The following is a 16,842-nucleotide window of genomic DNA, read 5'->3' on the forward strand; positions in this document are numbered from 1 at the left end:
ACTGACACGGTTCTGCAGGAAATGGATAAGAGTATCAAGACGTCCAAGAGTTTGGGGATCTCCCCCACGACCAAATACTCGAAATCCAAGCAGTGGCCTAGGCAACCTTGGTCGACCAGGCAACCGTACAACAAATCACCTACGGATCAATGGCAAAGACCTCCCTCTCAGTCACGGTCTTTTCCCCCGAAAAATAAGGGACAATCGTCCGGTGCCTATAAGTCGAAATTCCCTAAGAATCCCAAACAGGGACTTTGACTTCAACCTTACTGCTCAGACTCGCCTTGCACCCTTCCTGCACGCATGGCTCGCCATTTCTACGGACAAATGGGTGCACTCTATAATAAGAGATGGCTATCTCATAGAGTTTTCTCTGACTCCCAAAATCTCCCGTTTTATCAGAACCCCGGCGTCTCCTGCCCTGCTACAGGAGGTACAATCGCTGACACAAAAAAACGCTATAGAGAAAGTCCCGATGGCGGATTGTTGCCGCGGGATTTATTCCAAATATTTCACGGTCCCCAAGAAGGACGGAGGACTTCGTCCAATCATGGACCTTCGTTTTCTCAATCGGTTCATCATTTACAGAAAGTTTCGCATGACCACGTTGCAAAGCATTTTACCACTCCTGTCTCCAGGGACTTGGATGGTCACTTTAGATCTCAAAGACGCTTATTTTCACGTCTCCATCCATCCTCGTCACAGAAAGTTCCTCAGATTCGCAGTCGGGGAGGACCATTACCAATTCAAAGCCCTTCCATTCGGGCTCTCTACCGCCCCCAGGGTTTTTACGAAGGTAATGGTGGTTGTCGTCGCTCATCTTCGCCTTCAGGGCATTCAGATCTTTCCGTATATAGACGACTGGTTGATGGTGGCAGATTCAAGAGAATGTCTCCTTCAGCACATCACCATCACATTGTCGGTCCTATCCTCCCTTGGAATTCTGGTGAATTTACAGAAATCCATGCTGCAACCTGCAACTCGCGTGCAGTTCATAGGAGCTGTCATAGACTCCCTAGCCACTCGGGCGTACCTTCCTCGCCAACGGGCAGATACCATTCGTCTGGAAATTCAACGTTTGTTCCAGTCCAACGTGACATCAGCGGTCCACATTCAGCGGATCTTGGGTCTCATGGCAGCCACCACTTCCGTGATCGAATATGCACGCCTTCGCATGCGCCCGTTGCAGCTGTGGTTTCTAAAGAAATTTCGCCCTTCCATCCATCCTCCGAGCCTTCAACTGGTAGTGCCTCCGCAGGTCCTCGTCTCCCTGCAGTGGTGGCTCGTGGACACCAATCTGTTGGCGGGTGCACCGTTCCAACCGATCGTTCCCGTAATGTCCATCACCACAGATGCCTCCCTGTGGGGTTGGGGTGCTCATACAGACGACACTTGTGTGGGTGCTCCATGGCAACCCCTTTGGAAGAGTCATCATATCAACTATCTGGAACTGCTGGCCGTAAAATTTGCCCTCAGATCCTTACTCAGACAGGTTGTAGGAAAAGCTGTGTTGATTTTTACGGACAACACAACTGCGATGGCTTATATCAATCGCCAGGGCGGGACCGTGTCCAGGTCCCTTTGCAGGCTAGCTATGGACATATGGGAAGAGTGCCTTCATTGGAACATCACTCTCCAAGCTGCCCATCTGCCAGGAACTTTGAACCAACAAGCGGATTTCCTGAGCAGAGGGGGAGCATCGGACCACGAATGGGAGTTGAACTCAAAGTATCTCCTTCCTCTTTTTCAACATCTGGGACATCCCCACATCGATGTTTTTGCAACTCGATTGAACAAGAAGTGTCCCAGGTTTTGCTCCAGAGCGGGGTTGGACCCTCTGTCAATGGGGGACGGTCTGTTGATGTCGTGGGCTCACGACTTTCTATACCTATTTCCTCCGATTCCGCTGCTCCACAGGGTGCTTGTGAAAATACAACAGGACAAGCCCCATTGTCTCCTGGTAGCCCCCTGGTGGCCTCGGCAGGTGTGGTTTCCGACACTGCTGCGGTTAGCCAAGGGATCCTTCGTACACTTCCCGCAGGAGTTGGATCTCCTCCAAGCTCAGGAAGGCCAGGTCCTTCACTACGATCCTCTGAGTCTCAAGTTGACTCTATGGGAAATACGCTTTCAGTGATGGATGACCGTATCAATGAGGTCCTGTTGAATTGTCGTAAACTGTCTACTAGGACGTCTTACGCAAAGAAGTGGGATTTATTCCTACAGTACTTGAGTTCTTCCAATTTACCTCCTCCGCCAGTGGATTTGAGGTCTATTTTTGCGTTTATTTTGTCCAGAATGGACTTGGGACTCAGTTTTTCTTCAGTTAAGGTGTATTTAGCTGCGGTGTCAGCTTTTCATCCATCTATTGATGGGTTTTCAGTTTTCTCGCATCCTCAGACGAAACAGTTTTGTAAAGGTCTTATTCGCCTGTACCCTCCCCGTCGTTCTCCGACTCCGGCCTGGGATTTGGCTTTAGTTTTGCGGTTTTTGATGGGAAAACCCTTCGAACCACTGGCCACTTGCTCTCTAAAGTTGTTATCGCTCAAGACTGCGTTTCTGGTGGCCATTACTTCTGCTCGTCGAGTCAGTGAGTTGTCTGCTTTAAGGTGTGATCCACCATACTTGATTTTTTCCCCTCATGGGGTGTCGTTGTCTTTGGACATCTCCTTCTTACCGAAAGTCGTTTCGGAGTTTCATCTACGTTCAGATATAGTTTTGCCGTCATTTTTCCCGTCTCCTGCCAATGAAGAGGAACGGAAATTGCACTCTCTGGATGTTAAGAGGGCGTTGCTGTTCTATTTGGGCAGGACCAAGTCTTTTCGTCAGTCTCCAGCCTTGTTTGTTGCTCACAGTATGCCCTCCCTAGGGAAGAAGATCTCTTCCCAGACGCTGTCCAGGTGGATTGTGGAAGTAATCAAGCTATGTTACGCTTTGGCTAAGAGACCTCTTCCAGGTCAACTTCGCGCCCACTCTACAAGGGCGGTGGCGGCTTCCACAGCTTTCCTGAGAGGGATGCCATTGGAGGACATCTGCAACGCTGCGACTTGGGCTACTCCGCTCACCTTCGTGAAGCATTATGCCCTTGATGTCCGGTCTACTCGTCGTGTGGCGTTGGGTCGGTCTATCTTGCAGACGGCGCAGGTGTAGGGCCTCGGCCCCTCCTCCAGGTAAGAGTTATTGCTTGCTATTCTCCCAAGGGTGTGATGCACAGAGACCACGAAGAAGATAGACAGGTTGCTTACCTGTAACTGGTGATCTTCGAGTGGTCATCTGTGCATTCACACCACCCGCCCTCCTTCCCCTCTGCTCTCGGCCCTTCATCTTGTTTCTTTGAAGGCTGTTGGGCGGCGGTCAGAAGGAACTGGCGGGATCTGCGTGCCCCTCCTTGGTCATGCGCAGTGGAGCCGGCGCGTGACCTGGGAGAGGCACGAAAATCCCTTTTGCTAGCTACCGGTACCGAGAAGGTCGTTGGGTCGGTCTATTTTGCAGACGGCGCAGGTGTAGGGCCTCGGCCCCTCCTCCAGGTAAGAGTTATTGCTTGCTATTCTCCCAAGGGTGTGATGCACAGAGACCACGAAGAAGATAGACAGGTTGCTTACCTGTAACTGGTGATCTTCGAGTGGTCATCTGTGCATTCACACCACCCGCCCTCCTTCCCCTCTGCTCTCGGCCCTTCATCTTGTTTCTTTGAAGGCTGTTGGGCGGCGGTCAGAAGGAACTGGCGGGATCTGCGTGCCCCTCCTTTGTCCTGCGCAGTGGAGCCGGCGCGTGACCTGGGAGAGGCGCGAAAATCCCTTTTGCTAGCTATCGGTACCGAGAAGGTCAGCGCAGGCGCAGAGTATCCCAAGGGTGTGAATGAACAGATGACCACTCGAAGATCACCAGTTACAGGTAAGCAATCTGTCTTTTTCGGTACCTGATTAATCGAAATAACTGTGCTGGATGTTATTCAGCAAACAAAATGGTAGTGAAATATTATTTCTTCACTGCCATCAGCACAACTTCATATCTGATAAAAAATGGCTCTAATTTTTACCAGATCATCAGAAGATATTTAATTTATATGTGAGTACAGTGACATTTGTAATTATAGTAGTTAAACAAGCAAAGATATTCTGAACTGAATTGCATACTATATTTATCGCATCCCAACCCCTGGGGCGTATCCTCCTGCTATGGTCAGAAAGATAATTGGAAAGGTCAGAATGATACCCAGGAACAGCTTGCTACAAGCCCAAAGAAAATGACAACAGAACACCACTGGTGGTCACCTACAGCTCACAACTCAAGCCAGTTCTAATGTGATTTATGCCATCACATGTCAGCAATGCTCTTCCATCCTCTACACTGGACAAACAGGCCAGTCCCTACGACAAAGAATAAATGGACGTAAGTCTGACATTAGAAACCACAACATTCAAAAACCAGTGGGGGAACATTTTAACCTTCCAGTTGCTGACCTAAGAGTAGCAGTTCTCTGAAAGGAATTTCAAAGGGAGATTAGAAAGAGAGACTGCTGAATTGCAACTGATAATGTAGCTCATGACTATGCATCCTCCTGGACTGAATCAAGACCTGGATTTCCTGTCTCATTACCAATGCTGATTTCTTCACACCTACTACCCCTCTGCATATCACACCTAATCCAATCACACCTGCTATTGTCATTTGGCATCTGAAATCACTCTACTCTCCCAAGCAGTGTTCCCTCTAAGCTGAGTTAGTGTGAGCTAGCTCACACTTTTTTTAGCCTCCGGCTCACATTTTTTGTCTTAGCTCAGGAAGGATGGCTCCAGAGCAAACTAATTTATGCAGCAGCCAAATCGCTCACTCACAACTTTCATGCCAGCAGCTCACAAAGTAGAGTTTTTGCTCACAAGACTCCACAGCTTAGGGGGGAGCATTGCTCCCAAGATATAAGGACAGATGGACTCACATTCTAGCTGTATCTGAAGAAGTGAGCAGAGCATCAGGAAAGCTCATAGCCTGCCACTAATTTTCTTAGTCTTTAAGGTGCTACTGAACTCCTGCTCTTTTCTACTGCTACAGATGTGGCTACCCATCTTCATACATCATTATAAACAAGAGTAAAAGATGGAGTGCAAGTACTACAGAGAGGGCTGCATGTGCTGTAGGTTAACTGTCCCTGATTTAAAGGCTTTACTGACAAATGAGGCAACTGTTTCTTCTTCTTTTAAATTTTTGTTTAAATTTTCTAAAAACTACAAGAAAATAGGGAAAGGGAAACTATAAGCTACAGGAGAAAGAAAAGATAAACCACTAAAAACCCAAGAGGTGGTGGTCATATAATGATTATAATAACGTAGCTATGAATTTTTTAAAAAAGAGTAATTTGTTACGTTGAAGGTGATCATTAAAATTGCTTAAATAAATGAAGTCCAGGTATTCTGACTTAGTAGAGAACAATACAAAAGAACAATTAAATAATAAAGATCAGAAGTCAAACTTCAGAGAAAATTAGCGGCTCATTTTCCTCTTCTTTCCCTCAATTGCTATCCTTGCTTGGGGGCAGCTGCCCCACGTTCTGAATCCAAATCTTCTCCAGTAAGTGTTTCATCATCGCTCCCCTTGTTGCTCTTCTCATACTCTTCTCCTGTTGGATCCATTTGTCGCTGCAGAAACTCTCTTGCTTTCATAACAGAGTCAATTTTCCCCATTTCGCCTTGAAGAAAATCCGCTTTAAAATCTGCAACCGGTTCCAAAGCATCACTCAAAATCTGTTTAAGATTCTCCCCTTTAGTCTCAGGAACTCCCTGAAATCTCAGTGTAAAGCTTGCCTTTTCCATTTGAAGCTGAAAAGCTGGGCTTCATGAGAATTTCTCTTATTTTCCATCTCCTTCATTTGCTTTTTGAACTTTTTGGTGTTGGCATCCACTTCTTTAAGATTCTCAGCTGTTTGCTCTGTTTTTTTTTAAAGTCTCATCTAGTTGCTGTTGCTGTGCAGCGAAGTTTTGATTGAGTGCCGTCACTTGTTCCAGCAGGGGTCACAATGCTTCTGTTAGCATCTTAGAGAAGTCTATGGTTGTTTCTGGTCGCGTGACCGCACACGCTGGGCTAGCACTTCCTGAAGGAAGCTTACGTTTCGTTTGTTTATCTTTCTCCATCTTCTTCAGCGACATCTTTGAAGCTGTTTACATTTAACAAAGTTGCCAAAAGTCTCTAAAGTCTGCAAATCGCCTGTAATTCTCTTGTAAGTTCCTTACTATAGTCCCATTTTGCTTTCAGTTCCGCCCCCCTTTAAAAGGCATGCTTTAAGTCTGCCCCCTTTGCTTTCTTTAGGTGGGACTTTCAGCCATTTCTCGGGTTCTCGTTTCAACCAAATTCACTCTCAATGTAGATCATGTAGATCTCACCATCAGACGTGTAAAGCGCTCAACCTCCACTCGCTTGTCCTGGTGTGTGTCTCTGAGTCCAATACTGGAACACAGCGGCGAGACCGGCGAGACATCGGAATGTCTCAATCCACCGGCACTGTGCCGGGGGAGAGGCAATCCTCAGCGCCCCATGGCTAGGAGCCCTTCGCAAGGGCTCCAGGGGGCGCGCGTACAATCACACCCCCTCTCATCTGCCAGCTTACGGATCGCATCCTTGGGAGCTCTCGAGAGACGCGTCCGCCATTAGATCGCCAAAACCAGAAGTCGAGGCAACTGTTTCAAAGATCCTTGCAAATGTGGAGTTTTCTTACATGGGCTTTGGGAAACATGATGAAGCCATTAGTAAGCTATGCTGGTTGTTCCAAATACATGCCAGGAAAATATTTTATGCCACATCATATATATAACTGAGTAGTGGGGCACTTTCTGAACATTCCACACACTTCTAAATCAGTTGGCTCCATGATGTTTCACTCAGAAGCTGTCCCTATCCACTGGTTGTGTTGCCTGAGCGGCACCCACCAAAACCATCAGCCATTGGCCTGTCAGCCGCCATTCAAGAGTACTCGTGTACCATTGGCCGGGTGCTGGGTCTGCTATTCTTCCCCGCCCACTCCCACTTCATCCACTGTTCCCTGTCAGAATTACTGGCAAACAGCTGTCTCTCCCGACGTAGACACTTCTCCTGCTTGGCTCCTCTGTGGGACTAACTTTTCCTTCAGTGGCTGCTGGTAAAAGGAAACCCTTTCCAGGCCTTTGTGAGGAACTCATTGGGTCCATCCTGACTAGGGTTGCTAGCTCCAGGTTGGGAAATTCCTGGGTATTCTGTGTCTAAGGAAGCCAGAGTTTGGGGAGGGGAGAGGCCTCAGCTGAACAGAATGCCATAGAGCCAACCCGTCAAAGCAGTTATTTTCTCCGGGGGTGGGGGGAGAGATCTATTGTCTGGAGTTCAGTTTGATACCCAGTGATCTTTAGGCTCCACCTGGAGGTTGGCTACCGTAGGCATAGCAGTTAGCACTTCAGAGCAGGGTCTGCCAGACCCAGGTTGTTGCTGTGGAAGCTGACTGGGTGATTTCGGACCAGTCACAGAATTTCAGCGTAACCCCTTCACCTGCCCACTGCCAGCTTGGCCACTTTCCTGTCAGAATAAACTGAAAACGGCTCTCTCTCTCCTGCATGGCTGGCTAGCTACTGAGGTGGGCCAGCGGCTGTCAAACCATTCTCTTCGACCCTCTGCTGTGTGGCTGACTTTCCCCTATGGTTGCCAATCTCCAGGTGGGACCTGGAGATCTCTCACTGTTACAATTGATCCCCAGATGACAGAGATCAGTTCCCTTGGAGAAAATGGCTGCTTTGGAGGGGAGGCCCTATGGCATTATACCCTGCTGAGTCCTTCCCCTCCCCAAATGCTGCCCTCCACAGGATCCACCCCCCAAATCTCCAGGTTCTTCCTTACTCAGAGCTGGCAACCCTACTTTCCCCTCAGTGCCTATTGCTAGGCACTGTTTCTGTCAGTAAAAGGCCCTTTCCATGCCTATTTTGGCCTTTGGGAGAAAACCCATTGGGGCCAGTCCTGATTAGGGTTGCCAGCTCCAAGTAGGGAAATTCCTGGATATCCTGTGTCTAAGGAAGCCAGTTTAATGAAGCCAGAGTTTGGGTAGGGGAGAGGCCTCAGCTGAACAGAATGCCATAGAGTCTACCCTCCAAAGCAGTTATTTTCTTGGGGGCAGGGGAGATCTGTTGTCTGGAGTTCAGTTGTGGTACCTGGCGATTTTCATGCTCCACCTGGAGGTTGGCTACCCTAGGCATAGCAGTCAGTGCTTCAGAGCAGGGTCTGCTAGACCAAGGTTCTTGCTGTGGCAGCGAACTGAGTGATTTTGGACCAGTCACAGACTTTCAGCCTAACCTACCTCACAGCACTGTTGTGCAAGTCAAAAGGGGGAGAGGAGTATGATGTAAGCTGCTTTGGTCCCCATTGCAGAGAAAGACTACTTTTCCTCCTGGAGAACCATTGTTGCCAGTCTCCAGGTGAGGGCTGGAGATCACTCAGAATTACAACTGCTCTCCAGATGGTAGAGATCAGTTCCCCTGGAGAAAATTTATTATTTATTTATTTTTATATTTATATCCCACCCTCCCCGGGGGGCTCAGGGCGGCTAACAAGGGCAGGACCACAGCCATGCTGAGATAAAAACATATAAAAACATAATAAACATTCAACATTAAAACCACAGTGCTCAATTCATAACGAATGTCCTAAGTCCAAGATGGCAACTCCACAGTTACAGATGGTACTCCCATAAAGTACGTGTCCAGTGACGATGGCCGAAGCTCTTCTACGATTTCCAACTTCTTCCTTGGGCCTCGCTGATGCATCCTTTGAGATACAGTGGTGGTATAATGGGGGGGCTCCTACTCAAAGGCCTGGCGGAAGAGCTCTGTCTTGCAGGCCCTGCGGAACTGCATAAGGTCCCGCAGGGCCTGGATCTCCCCTGGGAGCTCATTCCACCAGGTAGGAGCTGCCACCGAAAAAGCCCTGGCCCTGGTCGCAGCTAGTTTAACTTCCTTGGGCCCCGGGATGACTAACAGATTTTGGGCCCCGGACCGTAGTGCTCTTGGGGGAACATGTGGGGCAAGGCGGTCCCTCAGGTAGGTGGACTCTGTGTCCTTATACCCTGCTGAGATGCCCCCCATGACAGCCAATGTGACATAGCAGTCAGGACGTCAGCGCACGGTAGAACCTGCAGGGGTGTGTGTAGGGAGATGGGAAGCTGAAGATTGAGGGGCAGATAATGGCAGGTTAATGCTTGGCTGGGAAGGAGATAGAGTTGCCAACTCCAGGTTGGGAAATTCCTGGATATTTGAGGGGTGGAGCCTGGAGAGGGTGAGGTTTGAGGAGGGGTGGGACCTCAGACAGGTACAATGCCATAGACTTCACCCTCCAAACCAGCCATTCCCTCCTGGGGAACCATTGTTGCCAATCTCCAGGTGAGGGCTGGAGATCACTCAGAATTGCAACTCCTCTCCAAGAGGGAGGGGAAGGAGATGGAAAGATGAAGCCAGAGGGGCAGATAAAGGTAGGTTGATGGTTGGCTGGGAGGGAGATAGGGTTGCCAACTCCAGGTTGGGAAATTCCTGAAGATTTGAGGGGTGGAACCTGGAGTGGGTGGGGTTTGTGGAGGGGTGGGACCTCAGACAGGTACAATGCCATAAACTCCACCCTCCAAACCAGCCATTTCCTCCTGGGGAACCATTGTTGCCAGTCTCCAGGTGGAGGCTGGAGATAACTCAGAATTACAACTGCTCTTCAGGTAGCAGAGATCAGTTCCTCTGGAGAAAATGGTGAACTCTGTGTCATTATACCCTGCTGAGGTCACCACAGCAAATTGACACTGAGTGCCCAAGGCTGGGGCACTCTCCTAGTCCCTCTTTCTAGAGCTCGTTGTATTTATTTCCACAATGGGCCTTATTGCTAGTTCTTCATATTACTGGTATGCCTCATATTTTATAGACAAGCTGTTAAACTGTGTTAATAAATGTACATTTACTATTCCACCTGTAAAAGCCAGGTGTGTTGATTATTATCAGATCCAGTACATGACATTAAGAGATTGTAAACAATAAATTATAGTAAGCCGTGAACATTATGTGAAATAGAATATGCTAGAGATGAAAGAGCTGAGCATGCAATTTCAATGGAGATAGAGGGAATTTTTCAGTGGAATTACAAATCATGAACCTAGGTTTGATGATTCACAAGATACTGGGTTGTAAACCTGCCACAAGGAAAAAGCCTAAATCTTGCCAGCCCTGCATACCAGACCTTGTGATTTTATGAGAAGGCAACATTCTTGTGGGGTTTTTTTTAAGTCACTGGAATGCATTAGAAAGGTTGTGTAGGTGAGTTCATACTATATTTAAGATAGGTATAGTCCATCATGTGTTTCTGCAGTTTATTATCTAGTTTTTTCTACCCCAAAACAATATGCAGAACATATGTATAGATGAAAAGAATTGTCAATGGCTATCAGCCAGTCATGAGATACACCCTTGGGCTGAATACATCCTAATAGACCTGTGCTTTTGAGTTTTTCAGCCACAACACAAATTCTACCATTTCCTCTCTTTTCTGAGCCTTGTACTCCTTCCAAAACACTGCCCAAGGAACTTTAGAACTAGTGTAGTGGACAGAGGTTATAAAGCTGAATACAAAAATAACTCTTTTCCTAACAAGAAACACAAGGTGGGCCAATTCCATTCATGTAAGGACTGTTGGGCTTATCTTAGAATCATAGAACCGCAGAGCTGGAAGGGGCCACACAGGCCATTTAGTCCAACCCCCTGCTCAATGCAGCATCAGCCTAGAGCATCCCTGACAAGTGTTTGTCCAGCCGCTGCTTAAAGACTGCCAGTGAGGGGGAGCTCACTACCTCCCAAGGCAGCTGATTCCACTGTTGCACAACTCTTACTGTAAAAAAAGTATTCCTGATATCCAGCCGGTACCTTCCCGCCCTTAATTTAAACCCATTCTTGCAAATCCTGTCCTCTGCTGCCAACAGGAACAGCTTCCTGCCCTCCTGTGACAGCCCTTCAGATACTTAAAGAGAGTGATCATGTCCTCCTTCAGGCTTCTCTTCTCCAGACTAAACATTGTCAAGTCCCTCAGCCTTTCCTCATAGGACTGGGTCTCCAGGCAACTTGCAAATGACAAACTTGCAATTTGACAACTTGCAATTTGGATGTTATGTTGATATACCCCAAAATTGCATTAGCCTTTTTTGTCCCCACATCACACTGGCTGCTCAATATTTAACTTTTGATTCACCCATACCCCAAGATCTTGTTCATACACATTGCTACCCAGAAGCATATCCCCCATCCAGTATGCATGGTCCACATTTTTGTTACCCAGATGTAGAATTCGGCCATTATCCTTGTTAAATTGCATCTTCTTCACTTCTGCCCACTTTTCCAGTGTGTTCAGATCTCGTTGAATTCTGTTTCTATCTTCTGGTGTGTTAGCTGCTTCTCCCAATTTGGTGTCATCTGCAGATTTAATGAGTAGCCTCTCCACACCCACATCCAAATCATTTACAAAAATATTGAAAATTACTGGGCCCAGAACTGAGCCCTGTGGCACCCCACTGGACACCTCCCTCCATTCAGATGAATTGCCATTGACAACTACTCTTTGAGTGTGGTTCTCTAACCAATTTCCTATCCACCTAGTCCAGTCCACAGTCCTTTAGTTTACCCATCAGAACATCTTGGGGAACCCTGTCAAATGTTGTACTGAAATCCTGGTAAACAACATCAACAGCATTCCCTCGATCCAGTAAGCTTGTCACTCAATCTAAGAAGGAAATCAGGTTGGTCTGGCAGGACCTGTTGGGGACAAATCCATGCTGATTTCCCCGGATCTCCAAGTTGTCCTTTAGATAGTATGCAATAGTAAATAGTTAACTGAAGAATGTCCAATGTTACGTAAATATATGTATTGTAACTAATGTGAGTATGGAATGAAGAATTTAGGAAACTAAATGGAATTACATGTAACGGGTGGTACAAGACAATATGATTTCAAAATAGGAAGTAATCCTTGTTTAGTAATTTGGTAAAATAGGAGTTAATGGATAAGCCGGATAACATGTTCTATTAATAAAGAGGGTGAATAATATAATAGACTGTAGGAAAATAAGATTAATATTTTGTATTATTGTGCATTATAGAAATTAATAAACTCTGAATAAAAAAAAAACTTGATGATTGATCTCTTTAAAATCTGCTCCAGTATCTTCCCTGGGACAGAGGTCAAACTGACTGGCTTGTACTTTCCTGGGTCATCCTTCCTCCCTTTTTTGAAAATTGGGATAACATCTGCCCTCCTCCAGTTTTGTGGCACGTCTCCTGTCCTCCAAGAGGTCTTGAAGATGATGGGCAAAGGCTCTGCAAGCTCTCTAGACAGTTCTTTGAGCACTTTTGGGTGCATACCATCTGGCCTGGGGGATTTGTACTTATTCAGTTCAGCCAGGTGCTTCTCAACTACCTCTCTTCTGTCCACAAATGGTGAGGGAACAAGATAAGAAGAAGAAGAGAAGAGAGAAGAGATTGGATTTATACCCCGCCCTTCACTTGGAGTCTCAGAGCGGCTTATAAACTCCTTTCCCTTCCCCTCTCCAGAACAGACACCCTGTGAGGTGGGTGGGGCTGAGAGAACTCTTGACACAAACTGCTCTTTTTCAAGGACAGCTGTGCCAGAGCTTGTGACTGACCCAAGGTCACATCAGCAGGTGTAAGTGGAGGAGTGGGGAATCAAACCCGGTTCTCCCAGATTAGAGTCCGCACACTTAACCACTACACCAAACTGGCTCTCGGAATGCTCTAGGAATGCTCAGTGGAAGGGCATCTGCTTGCCATGCAGAATGCCCTAGGTTTAATTTCTGGTATCTCCTGTTCAAACAAAAAAATAATAATGATCAAGCAGTAAGTAATGTGAAAGATGTCTGCTTGAGACTCTGGAGAGTCACTGTCAGTCAGAGTCAGTGTTCCCTCTAAGCTGAGTTAGTGTGAGCTGGCTCAGTTTTTTAGCCTCTGGCTCACATATTTTTGTCTTTGCTCAGGAAGGATGGCTCCAGAGCAAACTAATTTATGCTGTAGCCAAATCACTCACTCACAACTTTAATGCCAGTAGCTCACAGAATTTTTGCTCACAAGACTCTACAGCTTAGAGGGAGCATTGGTCAGAGTAGACAATATTGACCTTGATTGACCAGTAGTCTGAGTCAATATGAGGCAGCTTCATGTTTTCAATCTCTTAATGGCCCAACAAGCCCATCCAAATCTGTGCATCCACATCTGGGCATAATATTTGAATATGGCCTGCATAGATACAGCTCATAGTACATAGGCTTGAGTAGTGAGATTTACATATTGCAATCAATTCTAGAATTGACTGTTTGGTTATGGGGCTACAAGACTTGTTGGATTTTATATGAGTGTGCCCTATCAAAAACGTATGTCTAAATGTGAACTGCTGAGAAGGTGCGATCATGCTGTACCACCATATTTAGTGAGAAGATTGTCTGATTTGTTTCATTAAAGTATGGAAGTCACAAGATGCAAATACAAAATCATGTATCACATAAAATCAAATTAAATCAGTTTGTGCTGTTTTTCCTTGTTGGTAATGCAGTTGTTTTTTGCCTTCAGCTGTATAAGCACTTGGTATTTTTGCTATATGTTTTCAGATATCCTTCTTCCTTCCTTGTCTCTCCCCAATTTATTCTTTGAATACATGTGTTTTTCCCAATCCTCTGCATTGTACTACAGTTCATGCTAAGAAGATGATTCCCTCCCCCAACTTGTCTGGTTTGGAAAATATAGATCTCTTCAGAAGTGGAAGTGTGCATGAAAGTTGGAACAGCTGTGGAGATACCCCTTTCTGTATGTCTCTCAACACATTTAAAAATATTATTGCTGCACATTCAAGCCTGTGTTTAGTCATTCATACATGTGCCAAACTGGCATAAGAGAGGCTCATAGGAACATTTAGTAAAAACTCATGGGATGATGCCCTAAAGCAGTTTCCTTATAGATTTTTACAGAACTTGTGTTCCCAGCACTCTAACAGATCATCTGCCTATTCGCAGAAGTGGGGAAATTGCAGGTTGTGCACAGATCACGCTGTGAAGTAGTATATTTCCTAGTGTGTGATATATTGTCACTGGTAAATAGGATATTCTCTGTAGCTAGTGTGTCAACTGCTGAGGTGAGTGATGTATGTAATGTTGATGGGTGAGTGTCACAGTTGGTGCTTATTGTAACAGAAGAAATCATGGTAGCCTTCCGCTTCCATCATAAGCTAATGCAAATCTATTTTGTCAAAACATTAGGGACCTCTCTAACCTCTTACCTTGTTAGGAAATCTGTTTGCTAATACGCACAATGCAATTGTTTTGCATGTCTGAAGCCCTTAGCTACAAACTTAGAAGTCATTTCTAGCTAAGTGTTGAACTCTGTGCCTTTCTTGCCCTTGATTAGGTGGAAATGTTGAATAGTCTGCTTCTGTAAAAAGTTCACAGGTGCCTGGTTTAGAGTTACCTTACTGTGCATTGCTTATTGTGATTGGCTGTCATGTATCTCATTGGCTAAGCAGACATGCTTATCCACCTGTGTAAAATGTAAGATTTCAATGTATCTGAAATGCAGACACTCCCTTTTGAACCTATCCGAACACAACTTCAGAGGCCCTGCTTCAGGTACTGCCACCTTCTGAGATTAGACAAGGCCTTCTTGGTTGTGGCACCAAAACTCTGGAATTTTCTCCCAAGGGAGATTTATTTATCCCTTCTGTTTTCATCTTTCGCCAGTGCCTGTAAGATTTCAATGTATCTGAAATGCAGACACTCCCTTTTGAACCTATCCGAACACAACTTCAGAGGCCCTGCTTCAGGTACTGCCACCTTCTGAGATTAGACAAGGCCTTCTTGGTTGTGGCACCAAAACTCTGGAATTTTCTCCCAAGGGAGATTTATTTATCCCTTCTGTTTTCATCTTTCGTCAGTGCCTGAAGAATTTTTTATTTTGTTTGGCATCCCTTCACTGATCACTCCTTCCTGCCCAGTATTTTAAGTTGTTGTTTTTATGCCTTTGTATGTATTGTGTTAATGATGTGTTGTTGTATGTTTTAATTTGTTGGCATCTTGGTGGCCCTTGTGAGAGCAGGAAGGTGGGAGATAAATTTTGTAAAGTAAATAGTTGGCTGTGTTTTTGGTTAGAAAAAAGAGAGGGTAATGGAAGGTGAGGAGGTACGAGAATGAAGGTGCTCTTTGTACTTTTAATGGATATGCTTCCTGGTTTTGTTTGGAGGAGGCCATTCGACCTGAAACCATCTTGTAAATTTCCTTAAGGTTCATGATGTGCATGAACCTGGCTTGGTGCTCTCTCCCTCTTCCCTTTATATATGGAATTTAATCAAAGACCTTCCCAGTGAAAAGTATCCAGTTGTAACATTCAAATGTGGGTAACCCGGACAAATATGAGTTTGTGTCTTCTCCATAAATGGAGCCCCCGACTTACCGTGGGTCCCATTTGTGGTCTTGCTCAATAGGGAGAGGCAGCAGGGTGACAGACAGCCATGGTGACCACGTTCTGCCAGGCAGGATGGGCCACGCTGGCAGGTTGTGTGCTGGGTGGCAGCAATGGCAGGAAAACCTGGCCCTCCCTTTCCCCAGGTAGGCCTATGATGGGGTCTCTGAACTGGGCCCGGGGGAGGGGAATGACCACCAGGGGAAAACATGCCATGCCACCCGGCCACCTCACCTGGGCATCTGGGGATCGCTTGCCCTCCCATCCCTCCCTCCCTATATGTTAGTGCTTGAGGGGAAGATTGTGGGATTTGTGTATAGCCTTGCTTGGGGGGGGTATGTTATGGGGAAGTGCAGATTATGTTCTTGTTGATGATGTTTTCTGCTTCATTTATCTGTCACAACCTCAGGGCAGTATTAGCATGGATCTGGGTCCATTTTAGGAAATTGGCCTGCATGCCGTTTTCCTGGTATATGGGGGTCCCCTTAAGGCATCTGGGGGATGAGGGCTTTCAAGGGGCATGGCCAGTATGGGGGCTGCCAACAGGTTACCCTCATGCTCAGGTGACGGGAGACCAGTTAGTGGCAATGTGTTTGTGGGATCCAGTAACATCAACTGGCAGGTGGGCCAGTCAGTGACAGGATCTGATGAACCCATGCTGTGCCAAGGCTTCTAACAGCTGTAACCAATAAAATTTGTGGCCATTTTATTCCACATTCTATCCAAAACGCTGTGTGTGATTGTGTTATTGGCAGGTTGTTGCAGAGGGGCTCCTTGCCATCGCTGCCCTCTCCCCTTCACTAGGCACTGGGACTGCAACCTAGGATTCTAAACTAGGATTAGACTGGTTTGGGACCATGGTTACTGGGAAATAAATCCACTTTTTGGAGGCACCCACATTTGACCATTCATATCACAAGCAAGTGGTGTTTTGTTCATGATAGAAAGTGAGTTTTGCAGAAGACTTGAGGGAATCGCAAAAGGTGGCATCATCTTGTACTGTTGTTTGTCCACTGAATACATATAAATTAATTAAGTGCATGACAGTTTAAGAAACGTTGTAGAGGTACTTATCCCTACGTGTATGAAACTTGCATGATGTAAGATGCTGCTGCTTTCTTCTTATTTTTTTTTTTTAAGAGTGGAAATTGTTTACAGAATTTTTAGATTCATTTATTATTTCAGGGACAATGTCATCCGTCGCTTAAGAAGCTTAATAAATATGATGTTTTATACAGATGGTTAATTTTTATTGCCACTTAGTGATCTGTGAAACTGTGTGTTGCAGGCCTCCCCCATTTCAAGACCCAAGAGATTCTACCAATCCTTGCATGAATGGAAGCCACGCTACTCCGCATAT

The 16,842-nt window shown here is 46.1% G+C and overlaps 1 protein-coding gene across 1 annotated transcript in view; it reads left to right on the forward strand.

Moving 5' to 3' along the window:
• The window catches only part of GLIS1 (GLIS family zinc finger 1), a 334,070-nt gene that overhangs the window by 140,551 nt on the left and 176,677 nt on the right, over window positions 1-16,842 (forward strand). The window contains exon 3 of the mRNA XM_015427696.1: window positions 16,771-16,836. Within this exon, the coding sequence (XP_015283182.1) occupies window positions 16,771-16,836 (66 nt within the window). The remainder of the gene's footprint in view (window positions 1-16,770; window positions 16,837-16,842) is intronic.

The sequence above is a fragment of the Gekko japonicus genome, unplaced genomic scaffold, assembly GCF_001447785.1.
Source record: "Gekko japonicus isolate JY-2015 unplaced genomic scaffold, Gekko_japonicus_V1.1 scaffold332, whole genome shotgun sequence".
Classification (NCBI taxonomy): domain Eukaryota; kingdom Metazoa; phylum Chordata; class Lepidosauria; order Squamata; family Gekkonidae; genus Gekko; species Gekko japonicus.